Genomic DNA, 17,749 nt, shown 5'->3' on the forward strand with positions numbered 1-17,749 from the left:
CTTTGGTTGCTGTCTCCGACACAGAAGCAGGACTTTCGTCTGCTGTTGAGTTTACATGTGCTCTATTGCACGATCTCGGACTCTGTATTAATCAACAGAAATCTTCCCTTCTCCCTACGCAGGTGATCAACTTTATCGGAGCCCAGCTGGATTCGATGTTGGCAAGAGCCTTCCTTCCTCGGGACGGACGGCATGCGATTGCTCAGTGCATCGCTCGGATTCGACAAGCAAGAACCTTCCCCACCCGGTCTATTCAGAGCCTGTTGGGACACATGTCTGCTTCCATCGCTGTGGTTCCGCATGCCAAACTCAGGCTATGTCCCCTTCAGCTGTTCTTCAACGGAATGTTTCGACCACAGACAGATCCACCTACCAAACGGATTCGACTCCCGGCTTCCGTTCTTCAGTCCCTGTTATGGTGGATAGACCCAGCCAATCTGACTGTAGGTGTTCCGTTTCAGCCCCAGTACCCCACAGTAACCCTCGGCACCGATGCGTCCCTGCTGGGATGGGGAGCAATTTGCTCCGATCTACGTACCCAGGGGATATGGAGTTACCGGGATTGCAGGAACCATATCAGTTTTCTGGAACTTCTTGCCGTTTTCAAAGCCCTGCAATCATTTGAGGATGTGCTTCTACACCAGGTCATCCAGGTGACCTCAGACAACATGGCGACGGTCTTTTATTTGAACAAACAAGGGGGAACCCGATCCTGGAAACTAGCCCACCTGGCCATGCAGATTTGGGACTGGTGCATACCGAGAGGTATCACTCTTCTAGCAGTTCACCTTGCGGGCACAGAAAATACAGACGCGGATCTCTTGAGCAGACGTATGTCGCGGTCACACGAATGGGAGCTAGACCATCGGGTTCGCGACATGCTATTTCACCGATGGGGCCAGCCAGACATCGACCTGTTTGCCACACAACAGAACAGGGCATGCACGGCCTATTGTTCCAGAGCGGGGATGGGTCAGGACTCGCTCGGGGATGCTTTCATGGTCCCCTGGACAAATACGACTTTTTATGCTTTCCCTCCGATCCCACTCATCATGAGAGTGTTGGCAAAGATCATTCATGAGGGGCCACAGGGCTACTGATCACCCCCTGGTGGCCACGCCAGCCATGGTTCTCAACTCTCCTTCACGTCTCCCAAGAAGAATTTCTCCAACTCCCTCTTCTTCCTTATCTCGTCACCCAGAGGGAGGGCACGATCCGCCACCCAGACTTGCTGTCGCTGAAACTGACTGCATGGAGGATATGATGACCAGCTGCGATACATCGGTATCGACACCATGAACCGTCCCGGCCATTCCTGCTCAGCAGAGTCTACACCAGACCTACAGTATATTCTCGAATCTGCGCTACGACCATCTACTAGGAAGTTGTACGCAGCAAAATGGCAGAGATTCTCTAACTTTTCCAATTTACACTCGTTTCCAGCCCCCTCGGCTTCTGTTTCACAGATACTTCAGTTTCTCTTTGAATTGCATCAGTCTGGACTCAAACCTTCATCCATAAAAGTTTATACAGCAGCGATTTCACATTACCGGGGAACTATACATGGTCTCTCCATTTTTGCTCAACCTCTGATTAAAAGATTTTTGAGAGGATTGAGTGATCTGCATCCAACTATAAGACCTCTAATGCCCACCTGGAGTCTTTTGGTGGTTTTACAAGCGCTGACTCGATCACCTTTCGAACCCATGGCGACGATCGATCTACGCCTTGCTTCATGGAAGACTGCCTTCCTTGTTGCAGTGACTTCAGCCCGTAGATCCTCTGAACTCTGCGCCCTTCGGGTAGACCCCCCTTTTCTAAATTTTCATAAGGAAAAAGTGGTTCTTCGGCTGGATCCGTCTTTCCTTCCGAAAGTCGCTATTTCGTTTCACATGCAACAGGAGATTGTTTTACTGGCATTCTTTCCAACCCCTTCGAATCCGATAGAGCGATCTCTACATATGCTGGACGTTCGTCGTTGCTTAGCCTTTTATAGGTCCAGGACTGAAGTCTGTTCGGCGTTCCAATAGAGTTTTTGTGAAATATTTGGAACATGACCGAGGCTGTCCAGTCACTTCACAACGTCTTTCGAAATGGATAGTAAATACAATTGTCCTGTCTTATCAGTTAGCTAAGTTGGACTTGCCATCTACTCCAAGAGGCCATTCTACAAGAGCTGTTGCTGCTTCTTCGGCCTTTGCATCAGGGGTCCCGATAGAAGATGTGTGCAGGGCGGCCATTTGGGCTACCCCGTGTACCTTCGCCAGACATTATAGACTCCATGTCTGTGCCAGGCAGGATTGCTTTTTTGGCAGAGCTGTCCTTTCTTCTGTCCTTCGCTGATGACACCTCCCTCCTCCATTTGGGGTAAGCTTGTTATTCTACCCATATGTGTGATGCACAGAGGCCACGGAGAAGAAGAGCAGGTTGCTTACCTGTAACTGATGTTCTTCGAGTGGCCATCTGTGCAGTCACACAACCCACCCTCCGACCCCGCTTGGTGTCATGGGTGGTCCGACTATTTCTTTCGATACTATGATCTCTTTGCTATGTGTCGTACCACTACTGAATTTGGCTATCTTGTCATGCTGACAAACCTTATTATAAGAACAAACGTCGGTCTTTCAAAGACTGGAAAATGGCGGACACTCCGCTCCTTATATAATGCTGAGGGGGAGGGGAGTTCCCGCCAAAAACGGTTAGCTGTTAATCTTCCGGCCAAAGGCTGTGACTGCACAGATGGCCACTCGAAGAACATCAGTTACAGGGAAGCAACCTGCTCTTTTCCGCCCATGCCAAGACGCCCAAACTTGTGCCTTGCTGTGCAGAAGCAGTTTATATAGCGGCTTAATTGAAGTCTTTTTGTTGGTTTAAAAAAGGAAGGATTTGGAGAACATTGGAGAGGGGGTCATTCTTTATGTTTTTTCTGATAACAGCCAGGAATTGACAGTGTGTTTTCAACAAACTTGGGAAAGTGATTCACCTTTTCCTTGGCTTCTCTTCCCATACTGTGTAGCCGTAACGTGGAGGTAACCAAGTTTTAAAAATCGTTTTAGATTCACCGCACTTAATTCTGCTGTGCTTGCCAAAAGGGAGGGAGCAGCCCAGTCCACACGAGTGCTGCAGCCCTCCGTGCTCAGTTTTCATTTCCATACACACCAGGCTGCCCTGGGTTTGCTTCACTTATTCAAGATGGTTGCACAATCATACAGGAAACGGGAAAGTTTTTTTATACTCTCTCAGAAAGTGAGTGCAAAAGGAACAGTAGGCGAGGAAGGTCCGCATAAGTTCCAGTAGGTTCACGAATCATAGAAGTAGATCTGGAAGGGGCCATGAAGGCCATCGAGTCCAACCCCCTGCTGCTGCAGGACTCCAAGTCATACCATCCCATTCAGAGGGCTGCCCAGTTTCTTCCTGAATGTCTCCAGTGTGGGAGAGCCCAGCATCTCTCTAGGCAGCTGGTTCCACTGTCGCATTGCTCTGACAGTGGGGAAGCTTTTCCTGTTGTCCAGCCTGAATCTGGGTTGTTGCAACTTGACTTGATTATTCCGTGGCCTACACTCTGGCATCAGCAAGAAGAGATCTTGACCTTCCTCTTTGTGACAGCCTTTGAGGGACTTCTCTTCTCATGGCTGAACATGCCCGGTTCCCTCAGTATTCCCTCATAGGGCAGTCATGGGAACTGTGCAAGAGGGATCTTTTTCAGATGAAGGGGCTGTATCATAAGCCAGAATCTTCTGGAGCCCTGGCTGTTGCTTACATGCAGATGTATTTACTGCATTCACCAGGGATTGTGTGGGAAAATTCATGGTACCAGCAGCTTTGGTCATGTTGTACTTTTCAATACAATTCATGTACCTGCCCAAAGGGTTTTAGGGCCAGACCGTAACATGCAGGGCATAAATAGCATGCAATGTCTCGGATGCATAGAGCACGTTACGGAGTACGGTAAGGACCATTTTTCTGGGTACAGGTTTATGAAAGGGGAACACTCGTAAATTGGGTTGGATCTACCATTGTGTGCTCAGACTTTGGCAGACACACTGGGACTTTCTTGGCTTCCCCTTGCATGTGACCCACATCTTCTGAAGAGGGTCCCCCAACCAAGAATCTGCAGTGGGGGAAGGAAATCCATCCACTGGAAGATGACCGGCTTCAGATCCAGCATAAGAGTTTCCGGATTCTAGAAGGACTTGATGTATCTGACTTGGAGCTAAGTATATGAGTTAAATTTTGGCAGGATATATTCAAGAGAGCGTTCCTTTGACTGATGTCCGTCCATACCTCCAGCACTGCACTTTTAAAACCGAGCTTACATGATTAACAGGCTCAAGTGATGTATTTGTGGCTGGATTGTACCACTTCCAGGTGAAGATCAGATGCTTCAATATTTCCTAGCAAGTGAGGAAGAAAACATAAAAAACATCCGTGCCAGGGAGGAAGCCATACTTGAACCATGTATATGAGTTCTGTATGTACAGGGAGGTGTTCTCGGTTTTCTTCACATGTAGTCACCTCCAGTGTAACACAGCTGGATTACATGAGTTTGCTGAGTGCGTCATTGAGAAAAGATCCACTTTTTAGATCATCTTTTTTTCTTGGATTTGGGTCTGCCCTGCATTCCATTCAAGTTGGTTTGTAAAAAGTTTTGAAGGAACACCAGCCCCACCTCCCATAATTTCACTAGAAACCAATCAATAGGAATCTAACATGGCATAAAGTATACTTGTTGAATAAACAGTATGTGTGTGTGTTACTCTTTGCTAACAATTTGGTGGTACAGATATTTTGAAAATGTTTAGTCTAAAACAAGGCACTTTTCATTTTGAAACAAAACTGTTACCTGGCATTTGGTCCATTATTTTATTTTTTGTTTGCCTTATGTCATGGCTTTAATCACGGCACTTTCCCATTCCCCAACCTCCTCCTGACATTAACTTATTTTCCAAATAGCTCACAGCAGCTAGATGACGGTTGTGCATGGAAATGGATGTCCGGAAACCTAACGCAACTGTTTCATTGTGACAAAGAGGTACCACAAAAGCAGTTCAGTATTGAGCCTGCACAGCTAGATTTGAGGGGCTGGGGGTCGGGATGTGTGTGAAATGCTCGTTTTGTCTGGAAAGTTAGGCCTGGGCCTTTCCCTCTCTTGCTATCACACATCCAGCCTCAGCTGAGGGCCTATTCATACAACTGACACAGTTGGAAATAAGCATGGCCAGTTCTCTGTGATAGCTGCCCACTCAATGTGGTTCCTGGGACTGCCCTGGGACTGCCAGCATTTATGCAGGAGAAAAGGGACCTTTCCTTGCATTTGGAGTAGGAAAAGGTGAGTCGCAGCTCTTCCATTCTCCTGCCTCTGTCCAGCTCTGCGGTGTCCGTAACAGAGAACAAGAACTCCCATAGATCAAAAAAAGTAGAGGGGCACCCAATTCTGTCTATCACTGTGTGTGCCACAAATGCAGTTGGGGCATCAAATGCCTTTTGTGGAAACCATTCCTGCATAGTTAAAATATAAACCTTCCTCGGGATATATTTTTTTCCTGACTTCAGAATATGGCTTATTGAAAAATTGTCTCTTGGGCAGCTTAAAATGTGTTTTAAAACGTGAATTTATTTTTCTCCTTTGGTAATAGCGTAACTGTGCTTAGACATGTGTTACGGTCTTCTATTTTCATAATAAAAGTCTTTCCTGATGCCTGCGTTGAATGCTTCATTTCGTCAGCGGCCCTGAAATGTTGGATTGCAAATCCCAGCAGCCCAGGCCAACATTGCCAATAGCTGAGGAATCTATTTATTTATTTACTTGGAACATTTATATGTTGCCCCATTCGCAAAAAGACTCGGGGCAGCTTCCAAAACAAATAATTATACAATTACCTTAAAAATCTGGAAACATCTCGGCACAATATAAAATCAATAAATACCATTAACAATTAAGATAACGTTTAAATAAAAAGGTCTTGGCCTGGCGCCGAAGAACGACGGCGCCAGGCGGACCTCTCTGGGGAGCGCATTCCATAGGTGGGGCGCCACCGCAGAGAAGGCCCTCCTCCGGGTACTCGCCCTCCTAATATCCTTCACGGAGGGCTCCCGGAGAAGGGCCTCCTCCGCCGATCTCAGGGGGCGGGAGGGCATATACGGACGCGAGCGCTGCTTTAGATAACCAGGTCCCAAGCCGTTAAGGGCTTCATAGGTGATAACCAGCGCCTTGAATGGGGCCCGGACTTCAATGGGGAGCCAGTGAAGCCGACGGAGGACTGGGGTTCTGTGAGCACAACAGGTAAATCCTCCCTCGTTCGCGCGCATCTGCAGGTGCGGCTCGATTGCTCTTCGGCCCTCCGCACAGCTCCCGATGGCAGAGGAGCCCTGCCAGGGAAACAAAACCGTCCACTCCTAGCATTTACCCGATTTCCGGATGTTTCTAAAACGCCCAGGGGCTGCATCGGCTTCTCTGCCCCTCCTCCCGAAGGGCTTAGCCCCGGAACCTATTGCCGCTTCCCCCTTCCTTTGCCTGCAAAGGTCGCGGCCGACTTCCTGAGCATGTGCCGCGGTGCGCGAGGAAGCCGGCCTTGCGCGGCGCGATTCCTTCTTTTCCCTTCCTGCTGTTTGGAAAGTGTCTCTTCTGCGTGGTCGGAATGTAAAAATAATCGGTTGCCAAGCCGGAAGGCTTGTGGCCAATAACCCTGAAAAACCAACCGCGCCCGCACATTTCTTAACGCCTTTGGCAGCCGAGGTGTGAAGCCCCGAGTGAGAGAGGCCGCCCTGCGCGGACACCACAAAGTGGGCTGATTCTGCAACGTCGGTCCGGACTTTATGCACGCCGGTGGTAAAGCTCTCCTTGGACTGTACCATTTCATGCCGCAGGAGAGGGGTTGCATGCTTTTTCCCATGGGGGGGCGGTTTCCATCCCCATCTTTTAAAAAAAACCACGTCATTGCGAAAGTTAAACCGATCCCTCTACCTGACAGGTTCACTTGCTACATGCGAGAAGAGTTTCCCAATTAATCACCTCCATCCGGAGTGGGGAGGGCGCTTTTATTCCGTTAGAGCATTCCTCTACTGCTCTTCAAGCGAAAGAATTTCCTCAAGTAGATTAGGTAAACTTTCAAAACCCCAGACAATCCCTGTGCTTCGTTTTGCAATCTAAAAGACAGGACATCAAAGGAAAAAGAAATGGGGAGGGAGAAGAAAAACTCAGTGCTTCCTCAAGTTACAGAGGTCTTGTAACTCTCTGTTGCAAACTGATGAATGGCTGCTGTGACAAAAATCTAACGAAATGTCAGAGGCTTCACAGCAAAAGCAGAGCCGATGGAAGACTCCCCTTTAAATAACAACAACAGCCCTGCAAATAGAAAGCTAGCAAATAGAGGAGTGGGTACAACTGATGGAGAGAGCCAGTGTGGTGTCGTGGTGAAGAGCCTGGGACTGGGACTCAGGCGATCTGGGTTCTAGTCTCCGCTCAGCCATGGAGCCAACTGGGTGACTTTGGGCCAGTCACAGACTCTCAGCCCAACCTACCTCACAGGGTTGTTGTTGTGGGGATAAGCTGGAGGAGGAGAGATGATGTAAGCTGCCTTGAGCCCTTTGTAGGAAAAAGGTAGGATATAAATCGGAATAAATAAATGGACCAGACCTGTTGTAATTGCATGCTACATTTCAGATGCTGGATTGAGCTGGCCTTTGGCTTCCTGTCCACCTCTACAGTTCTGTCCTTTCTGCAGGAATGGCCCTATCTTTAGTGAGATTGGGGAATCGCTTCAAGGTGCAGATCTTGGGTGTGGGGGCAGCAATGGCAGCTTCCGGGCAGTTCCCTTCCACTGAGGTTCAGAACTGTGCCTGTCACGAACCTTGCATCAAAGGATGCTGCTCCACAGCCGGTTCTGAAGCAAGACCAACAGCAATCTCACCCAGCTTCAGTACATGGAACACGGAGGGACTACCATCGTCCCTTTTGCTGTAAGCAGGAAAATATCTTAGGTTTTCTATTTGAAGCAAGTGTCTGAATGTGGGAGAGCACAGAAAAGCACAACGGTTCTGTCGCTCGCCATCTGTTTCCGAGGCACTGTGGTTTATACAGGGTCCCTCTTTCTGTTGGTTTCAGATACTGCATTATCAACCTGTGCTGAAAGGCAGTTTATAAATCCTTGCATTTATTAAGATTATTATTATTATTTGTTGATTCTGTAGCACTGCTTGGGTGCAAGGCATTTTGCAGAGCACATGTGAATGAAATGCATAAATAACTTCTTGGTTCAGATGTCAAATGCAGAACTGGGAATGAGGACCTTCATAATTAATATGATTTCCAGTCTGGAAAGGGTTTGCTATATGATGCACAAGCGCTCCCAAAGAAACAGCTTTCCTTCACAGGATCAGGAATGAATCTTGAGCGTCTGGATCTTGGAGGGAATGGAAGAAGCAAGCTGCAAGGAATATCAGGAATTGATGAAGGACAGAAAATCAAGTGAGGCATTTTCTTGGCTGATGAGAAGAATACTTGTCAGCTTGGAATATGTAGCTTCTCGGTTTCGGTGCAGCTTAGATAATGTGAGAGCATTGCAACACATGAAGTTGGCAACTTTACAACTCCCTGCTGTAGCGCTGCCTTTAAAGAATCGCTTGATCTCCAGAAATTAGCCAGGTGGGGAAAGCTGGCAGTTGCTGGCCTTTTTTCAGTCCAAACTGGCCAATGGTGGCATTGTAGCTTTTATATTTGATTTGCTTATATGGCAAATGCAAAATGATTCAGTTCAGGCGCCACATGCAAGAAATGCCCATGAGCCTTGGACAATCTGTTCCTCCACAGATGAGCTGGATGGCAAGGTCCATCATTCCCACCCTGTATGGACATTTGGAATGAGGGGAATTGTAGTCCAGTGCATTTGGAGGTACCACGGGATCAAAAAGTGTGGTGTGATACGGCCCATGGGATTTCTTATAGTTGGACATGACTGGACAACAGCATCTGGAGGAGGTTGCATTGGCCGGCGTGATTGAAGTAGGACAGGGAAGGCTTAGTCTTCTAAAAAATAATCAGTATCTGCTGCATTTCCATTGCTACTATCTTCCAGAATAGTACACAAGAAAAGCAGCAAATATTTGCCTGCTGCTAAACATCTTCTGAAAGTGCAAATATACAGAACAATCAAATGTATCGTGGCATGGAAGGTTTCCCATTGAGCTCAATGCATCTTACAGTCTTGCAAATCCTATCTATTCATTTATTTTTAAATTTGTATTCCTTAACCAACAGGACACGTTAGGCAAATTGCCGAACCAACAAATCAAATCATATAAACCAATAAAGTAAACAATGAGACAATAATATACATAATATAACAGCAGGCCAATAATATAAACAAAACAGGACAGGCACAATTCACAGCAATATCTGGAGAATGGCAGAGGTGGTATGTTTTTATACCCCATAGCTTCATTTTTAAAAGCAGCTGCCGCAGCTGTTTAACCGAGGGTCCAGAAAGCCTAAGGATTTGCACGCGTTGCTTCTTCGTTAGGTGCTGGGCCACTTCCGAGCAAAATGTCGATGGATGTGACTTTCCTGGGCACTGGTGCTGCTTATCCATCTCCCACCAGAGGGGCCTCAGCTACGGTGGTCCGCTTCGAAGGAGAATGCTGGCTGTTTGATTGCGGTGAGGGGACACAGACCCAGTTCATGAAAAGTAATTTAAAAGCAGGCAAGTGTGGGACGTTCGTTTGCTTTTGTCTGGATGACGCCTCTTTTAGCAGACTGCCACTCCCTGGGAGGAGCTAGAAGCAGCATTGCGATAGGATGTGTTTTTGACTAGCCCAGCCTTGCCCAACCCAGTACCCTTCAGAGGAGCTGGACTACAACACCCAGCATTTTTGCCAACATGCTGGCTTGGGATGATGGGGCTGTAATCTAACCACCCTGGAGGGCCCCAAGGAGGGCTGGATTAAAACCCACCTGGGTGGCTGGAAAAGAGACCAAGAGAAAGTATTGGTGATTCCACAAGCGGAGAAGGAAGCACTGTGTGCGAGCAGGAAATGTGAGCAGAAAGTACTTTCTCTGTTGCTGTTCTATTCATTATAGAAGCCACTGCTTCGTGTATGCAGTCAGTGCATTGAAGATGGACATAAGAGGAACCTGTGGAGTCAGGCCAATGGCGGATCGGGTCCCGCATTCGGGACCCACACTGGTCAGCCTGCCTCCACAGAGAACCCCACAAGTGGGGCAGGTGCACAGGTTACCCTCCTCCTCGCGGTTTCACTGCAAGCTCCTCTGATCTTGGAGGCGGCATAGAGCCATGGTGACTAGCAGCCATGATTAACTTTCCCTTTTGTTCATTTGTCAAATCCCCATTTTAAAGCCAAGCAAGCTGGCATCTTGTGCAAGACAATTCCATGTTTAACTGTAGCAGTTGGGCAAGTGTGGTGTTGATTCAGAAAAAGGCATCGCTTTCCTACTCTTTGTCATGGCTTCATTCAAAAACAGGCTGCTTTCAGGAAAAAAGGAAAAAGAGATGGTTTATGGCAAGCCTGCATCAAAGCTATTTCAGATCTCATCCACCACTTTTGGTGTTTTGGTGGGCAATACGCAGTATGTTTAGCAGTGTTTCAATTGTGAATTCTTCCAGCAAGCCTGCAGTAGAAGCTCAGCTGAGAAAGCCCAGCATTTTCTCACCCAGATATGCTTAGCAGAGACTTTGAGGAATCCTCCAGATGAATTGGAGCATGTTGTTTGGGGAATGTTGGGAGTTGTAGTCCAACACATCTGGAGAGAACCATGCTGGGGAAGTCTGCTTTTGAGTATTGGATTTTGCCCTGTATTTTTATTCTGGTGTAAACCTGTTTTCCATGTTTGCCTGCTCTGAATTCAGAGTGCCCCTGAATTCTCTCAACTCTCCCTCATTTTAATCAATGTTATTCTTATGTTGTTAGGAAGAATTACCAAGATCTTTATAACTCATCTGCATGGGGACCATTTCTTTGGCCTTCCTGGCCTTCTTTGTACCATCAGTCTCCAAGGTTGCCCCAGCACAAACAAACTGCCAGTAGATATTTATGGTCCACTTGGGCTCAGGAGTTTCCTGCAGAGAACAATGGAACTTTCCCACTCACAACTTTCCTTTCCTTACATTGTTCACGAATTGGTGCCCACACCAGAACAATGCCCTGCAGAAGAATGGAAGGAACCATCATCTGTGGACACAGGGGAGGTCTCATCTCCAGAGGCTCATGGGAAAACGATTTATCTGGATCCTGTAGAAGACTCATACACCTTGGTGGACAATAAACAGTTTCTAATGAAGGCCTTCAGGTTATTTCATCGCATACCTTCCTTTGGGTTTCTAGTGGAGGAGAAGCCACGAGCAGGCAAACTCAATACGCAGAAGCTGAAGGAACTAGGTGATGATGGCTCTCACTACTCAATTCTTATGAAAAACTGTCCTGTGGCTACGAACTGAAAGTTTGTCTAAAACTGGGATGTAGAACCTCAGGCTAGGAAGCCAAATCTGGCCCCTGAGGAATTCCAATGTTGCTCTTTGGGGTTCGCATTATTTCCTGGCTTCTGTGCCTTCTCTTTCATTCTGCAAGGTTGGCCTGCTGGTCCTGAGACTTGGTTACCTCCAGTAAGAGCCTGAAGCTACATATGTGGGGGGTTTTGGCCCTGTCCTTTTTGATTTAGCCCCACACACTACTCAGATACAGCCCTGGCATCTGGGTCTCAGGGTAAAAGGAGGTTTCCCCTTGGTCTGAAGCAAAGGGGACCCGCAAGAAGATATTGGTGGCCTGCCCCTGGTGGAGAAATCCTCTGAGGAGGATCTTGAGCTTCTAGGGACAATAGTGCCAGGAGTGCTGGGCCAGGGGCGCTGGTTCTTGCGTGCCAGGAGCCTGGGCCCGTGGCAGAGATGGCCACTAGTTTGCACCTGCCAGAGGGAGACATTTCTGCCTCTCAGGTGCTGAGCCAACCAAGTCCTCGAGAGCATCATTGCTTCAAGAGGCAGGCTGGGAAAGCTCCTTCAGAAGTGCTCAGTGACAGAGAAGGGCTCCTCGAGAGCAAAGCCCTTGTCCCAAGTAGGACTTTTGCCAGGCGGCAGCTGAGCCCTGGGTAAGGCACAGGAAGCTCTGGCTCTGCAGGCGGTCAGTTTCAGCCTAACAGTACTGGAACAGCGCTGCTGCTCTGGAGTAAGACCTCCATGCTGCTGACTCTTGGACGCCTCCCCGACTCTGCTGCTGGACTGTGTATTGAAGCTGGCGTGGGCCTTGCCTCTGTCTTGACCATCCCTGCTTCTGCCTCTTCCCCTCCTGAACCAAAACTTTGTGCTTGGGCATTCCCCTGCTTTCTTGCTTTGCCTTTTGGATTGCCCCAGAATTTGCCCTAACACTGAGCATGATTCAGCTGGAGCAGGACAGCTGCAGTACAGAATAGCCAGCCAGCCAGCCATGCCCTTCCGAAGAATACTCCATTCCTCCTACCTGTGCTTTTCTGTTTTACATCCATAGTTAGCACCCAATTTTTAGCATGCTTGGGGCTCACTGGGATGTTGATGCCTGCCATTAAGGAGAGGTTTCCCCACTCACCCATCACTTAGGCAGCTTCTCCTACCCTCCTTTCTTCCCTGCTCTTTGGAGTTCTTTTCCTTCTTCTGCAAACCTTGGCATCCCTGTAAGCCTGGTGATAACTCCCTCTTGTGTGTGGATGGTTCTGTTTTGACTCCTTAAGGATCCACTTATGGGGAGGATATGCAATGTTCTTGATCACAGATGTTCATGCTGGCTTGAGATGATGGGGATTGTAGTCCGGTTTATCTGGAAGGCACCAGGCTGGGGAAGACGGCTTTAAGATATACCATAGAGTATGTGGAATAATATAATGTTATAGCTTACACTGGGTGCAAAATGTTCAGCATACTGAGTCTTTTCTGGCAGCCTGCAAAATCTCCCAGAATCTGGCACTCCAGAATGCCTGAAGTCTCCCAAGCTTATCTCTAGTCTCTGCTGAGAGGCTGGAAATAAGGAAGGGGTTTTCTTGCACTGGTCATCCAGCTGGACATGGCAGCTTGGGGTTGCATCGCAGGCGTCCACATGAGCACAAGATGCCAGAGGTTCCCAAATACTTAGAAAGACCTTACTTAGAAATCTTCAATGACTTTGTCTGGACAAGGACGAGCAAGTCGTGTGTGCATGAGCCCATGTTGCCAGGCCTCCTAGCATCGCCCCGTTGAGACCCTTGGGCCCTGAAGGCCTAAACTATGAAGCTCATTCATGAGGCACTTTATAAATAGTTAATAGTTTTGCATGCAATATCTCAGCCTTTCTTTACCACAATTTGGTTTGGTAGGCCAGTGTTCTATTTCTGAGGGGAGCATGAACTGGATGGGTTCTGCTGGAAGAGTGGTGAGGCGTTGATTAAGTTTCAGCAGGTTGTGTGGTGAAATTTCGCAGTGCCTCAAAGCCAGGACGGTTTCCTGAAGCCGTGCCAAGGTCTAACGGCCTTTAGCTTGCTATGAAGTGCACCAAAGAGCATTGCTTTGAAGCTGCCTTTCCCAGACATTCTGTTAGAGAAGGGCTGCTTTTGCTGTGAGAGCAAAACTGTTTCCTTTAGTGAAGCAGCTTAGCACCCCTCTCCAAGCCCTGTCTCCTAGGAAGTAGTGTGCAAGCACGGATGTGCGGACAGCCTCTGAACAAATGGCAGAGAGGAAGTTTATAAAATCCCATTGCGAGTGGCGGTGTCTTCCGTGCTTGGCTTGGGTAGAACTGCTGATGTGCTGCTTGCCCAGACAACTTTGGAAGCCCATAGAACATCCCGTGGGCCATTCATTTCACAGGTGCAGCCAGAGAAAAGGGGAGTGCAGGCTTCCTTTTGTTCTTTACATTCTGCATCCATATTTTTCCACTATAATCAATAAACTGTATATGATGTGTGAGACAGGTGGGTTTGTCTCTTGCTAAGGTATTAGTGAATCTGAATGGAGGTGCTTTGGCTGGATCACACCTTGGAGTTAAACCAGAACAGATGAGGGATAGTTCATCAAAAGGCTTTCCTGTTCAGGCTTACCTACTGCAGTGGCTGGACTGATGTTCCCCCAGCACTTTGGCTGATATCATGTGCATTTATCTCACACTATTGCTGAGTAGGCCAGTGACTAATAACTTTCCAAGCATGTGGAAGTGCTTCTCTTCCCATTAGAGGGCATGTGTAGTGATACATTGGAGACATACTGATTTATTGCCACGCGTGATGCTTGAAGTCATCAGCCCTCTTCATGAGATGAAGTGGGCCTCTGGCTACAAAAGCATGTGCCACATTAAGCCAATTAGTCCTTAACTCGCCTATGTGGCTTCTGTCCTTTTGCTCTTGTAGACAAATGCATCTCTTTTCCTGTAAAAGCACACTGGTAATATTGGTGAATGGCTCTGATCTAATCTGATGACACCCTTGAGGGTATAAGAGCAGCGCTGTTTGTCTGCACCCTTTCTAAGCTTCCTGTTCCTCTTTGGCGTCTTCTGGTGGGGTAGAATTGTAGAGCAGGGGGGAACTTCAGAGGTCATGTAGCTGGACCCAGAGCTGATAAAGGAAATCAGCAGCTGTTGCAGCTGCTTCCCACCCACAGGTGCTGGACTATAACACCTATGATGGTCGTGTTGGTGGGGAATCATGGAATTTGCATTCCCATGCCTGGGGAAAAAACCAGGGTGGGAACGACTGTGATACCATCCCTGACTGAACCACTGTTTAAAACCTCAAACAGAGGGTGGTCCACCATTTTCCAAGATTACCTGTTACACAACTCCTTCCCAAAGGTTGATTTTCCTGTGCTTTGCACCTGTGGGCTCAGGTCCTACCCTCTGGAGCAACAGAGAACAATTTTTTTCTGTCAGCTGTGCCACAGCCTGTCAGATATAATGCATATTGTCCATATCCTTTCTAAGGAAATCTGGGTTTTCATAAATATTGTGCTATCATATTGCACCAAGTATGAGATCGATGGATTTTGGAGGACTATCTTATGGCAAGTAACAGCAACATCATATCGCAAGCCTCAAAATATACCCTTCACTGTCACATTTTTAATAGCCCAAAGAGATAATAAAGGGTATATTTCAACACCTTGAGGAGGGGATGAAAAGGATTCAAAATAGGATTATGGGTTTTCTTGTATAAAACTCATTAGGTTCAAAAGTTAGATACCATATTCTGTAAAATGGAGAATGTACACTTTATTGTGTCGTAGCTTATTGTTTTGCATATTGTATCCCACCCCCTCAAAAATATTAAATTCTTCAGTGATGGGCATGGGTATAGCTAGAGAGATGAAGGGCTTGGTGAGAAGAGAAAAGCCCCAACTTTAACCCCCAAAACTCATTGGAAAACTTACCCTCCATTTTTCACATTTTCCAAAAATTTCTAGGGAAAAATAAAGGAAAGGGGGGTCTCTTAGTGCCTCTCCCGATTTTTAATCTCTCCACTATACCCCAGGCCTTTACATCTCTAGATGGGAGGAAGAAAGGTTACAAGTTAGGAAAATATAGTTGGATGTATGAGCAGGGATGGGAATTCAGCGGGGCTGGTGAAATTTGGAGGCTTCAAAATACTGTGCTGGAATTCTGTGTTGGAGGGTGAGCTGCTGGAAAAGTAACTTTATTCCTGTGCTTTAATTTGAAGGAGTTCAGCCAGGCCCTTTGTATGGTAAACTGAAAGAGGGAATTGCCGTTGTCCTAGAAAATGGAACCACCATTTCTCCTTTGGAAGTCTTAGAAGACCCTCTTCCTGGAAGAAAGGTTTGTATTTTAGGAGACTGTTCTGGTACTGTTGGAGGCGGAGCAGCGACGCTTTGCTACGAAGCTGACCTCTTGGTTCATGAAGCCACCCTGGACGATACGCAGGCAGACAAAGCCAGAGAGCATGGCCACAGCACCCCAAAGGTGGCTGCTGAGTTTGCGAAACGGTGCCAAGTCAGGAGGCTGGTGCTGTCTCACTTCAGTCAGCGGTACAAACCAGCCGGTCAGATTGGCGAAGGAGACGTGGAAGTCACGGAGCTCAAAAGACAAGCCGAGTCAGTGCTGGATGGGCAAGAGGTGGTTTTGGCAGAGGATTTTATGACCTTAAGTGTTCCGATGAGAAAACAAACATAGTGCTGCTTGACTACAAAAGAGATAAATTTGTTGATAGAGCAAAGTTGCAGCTGTATTTTGTTTTCAAGGCCCAGGCCAAAGAGGCTCGATTCAGGATCCACTGGCCTTCCTCCTCCTCGTTTTTCCTCCCCGCCAGTCCCTAAATCTATGTATATACCACTTACCAAATCTAAAGTTAACTCTGGGCAGCAAAACACATCATAATAAATATAAAAGCTAATTTATTAAGAGAGTTCCCTAGACATCATCTGGGGGCACAGGATAATTCAGAAGCTCAGATCTGGGGTTGGAAGTAGTGCTGTGTCTCCACTCGCTGCCACAACCAGCGTGGAAGGAACAGCATCAGCAGCTGCCTCTCAAGTCAGGAAATCAACTGCAGAGGGGGGTTCAGGGGCTGCTCCAGAGAGCAAGAAGGAAAGGGGAATGGGGCCAGCAGAGGGTTTCCAGCCTCTTTCCCTCCCCCTCCACAGCACCTCAGGTAAGGATAAGAGTCCAGAAATGGCCATCCAGCTGAACCCAGGGCAGGAGGCGCAGGAAGGCCGAAATCACGTCCGCTGCTTACTCGGCACAAGATGTGCATAAACCTCTGAGTTATGAGCGTCAAGGCCACAACCCATTAGATCGTGCTCTTAAATATTTAAAACTAAATCTAATAACACAATTAAGCATAAATGACCTAAGTGAGCAGTCCAGTCCTTCAAGGAAGTTTGGTAAACTGACAGGCACCTAAAACACGCCACAATCGGTGCCTCCTGGATGATTTTGGGCCCATTTCATAGCATCTACTTCAACACACCTGTAATTCCTTAGTAATTTCAGGAAAGATGCTTCAGGGGCTTTGGAAAAATGGATGCCTTCTACATAGCATTAACTCCAGGATCTTATTTAAGTATGCACTCTTCCATTTGGAATTGAAGATTTATTGAATTAAAGCTGAAATCTATTGCCCACTTACTTGGAACAGGAACCAGTAAAATCAGCTGGGTGCACTTGTGGGCCCATATGTCTTGCTAAGCAATTTGGTCTTTCAATGCTAGAATAATATTGTATTAGGAGTGTGCAAATGATTGAAAAATCAACATATTAGATCCATATTGGATGCAGTGGCTTTATGTTACATGTGGATGAATAAAGGATTTATATATTATGCCAAAAAATTTGTAGATTACTTGAAACCGAATACTGTACTGGATGGTGGTTTTTCCTAAAGAGATATTCCCTATATATTAATATTCTGTATCATTGCTAACAAATCACGGTACACGTTTAAACAACATATTTCTTACATTAATTTAACTTTTTCTTCCTTGGAAGAAAAGGACTGTATTCACCTGTGCAAGCTCCCCAAGGGATTGTTTGTCATGGTGACACTTTTTGCGGGGGAGAGCAAAGATCTTTTGCCCAGGATCTTTTGCAGTGTCACAAGGAAGGCTGTGGTGGGAATGTTAGATTGTGTGCAGCCATTTGGATTCCCACTGTTGTAAAGAATTCTGGCATGCATCTCTCAAATCAAGCAGTGTGTCCTCTTGGAATAATAATTAAAAAAACAACAACAACACCAGATCAGCCTCAAGAATGCCTTCTGCCTTGGAGTGGTGAGTCACTTACAGCCAAATTCAACTCTGGA

At 47.1% G+C, this 17,749-nt stretch overlaps 1 protein-coding gene across 8 annotated transcripts; it reads left to right on the forward strand.

The window, feature by feature from the left end:
* Window positions 1-6,556: 6,556 nt before the first annotated feature.
* On the forward strand, window positions 6,557-17,279 carry ELAC1 (elaC ribonuclease Z 1). Of its 8 annotated transcripts, none has more exons than XM_044431507.1 (5): window positions 6,557-6,829; window positions 7,664-8,467; window positions 9,519-9,698; window positions 10,924-11,391; window positions 15,653-17,279. In XM_044431507.1, the coding sequence occupies exons 2-5, from the start codon at window positions 8,413-8,415 to the stop codon at window positions 16,120-16,122; spliced, it is 1,173 nt and encodes a 390-aa protein (XP_044287442.1). In that variant the 5' UTR covers window positions 6,557-6,829; window positions 7,664-8,412; the 3' UTR covers window positions 16,123-17,279. The 8 variants fall into 8 exon arrangements, with proteins under 8 accessions (XP_044287442.1, XP_044287443.1, XP_044287447.1 ...); XM_044431508.1 differs by having other exon boundaries at window positions 8,374-8,467; XM_044431511.1 differs by lacking the exon at window positions 6,557-6,829 and adding an exon at window positions 7,028-7,100 and having other exon boundaries at window positions 8,374-8,467.
* The last annotated feature ends 470 nt before the right edge of the window (window positions 17,280-17,749 follow it).

Source organism: Varanus komodoensis, unplaced genomic scaffold, assembly GCF_004798865.1.
Source record: "Varanus komodoensis strain SLA01 unplaced genomic scaffold, ASM479886v1 scaffold22, whole genome shotgun sequence".
Lineage (NCBI taxonomy): Eukaryota > Metazoa > Chordata > Lepidosauria > Squamata > Varanidae > Varanus > Varanus komodoensis.

Excerpts from the sequence above, each read along its gene's own strand:
- ELAC1 (XM_044431507.1), top strand. The coding sequence starts at position 8,413 with ATGGAAGAAGCAAGCTGCAAGGAATATCAGGAATTGATGAAGGACAGA. Across the intron at positions 9,699-10,923 it reads GAAAAGTAATTTAAAAGCAG|GAAGAATTACCAAGATCTTT; the intron begins GCAAGTGTGGGA and ends TTATGTTGTTAG. Across the intron at positions 11,392-15,652 it reads GCAGAAGCTGAAGGAACTAG|GAGTTCAGCCAGGCCCTTTG; the intron begins GTGATGATGGCT and ends TTTAATTTGAAG.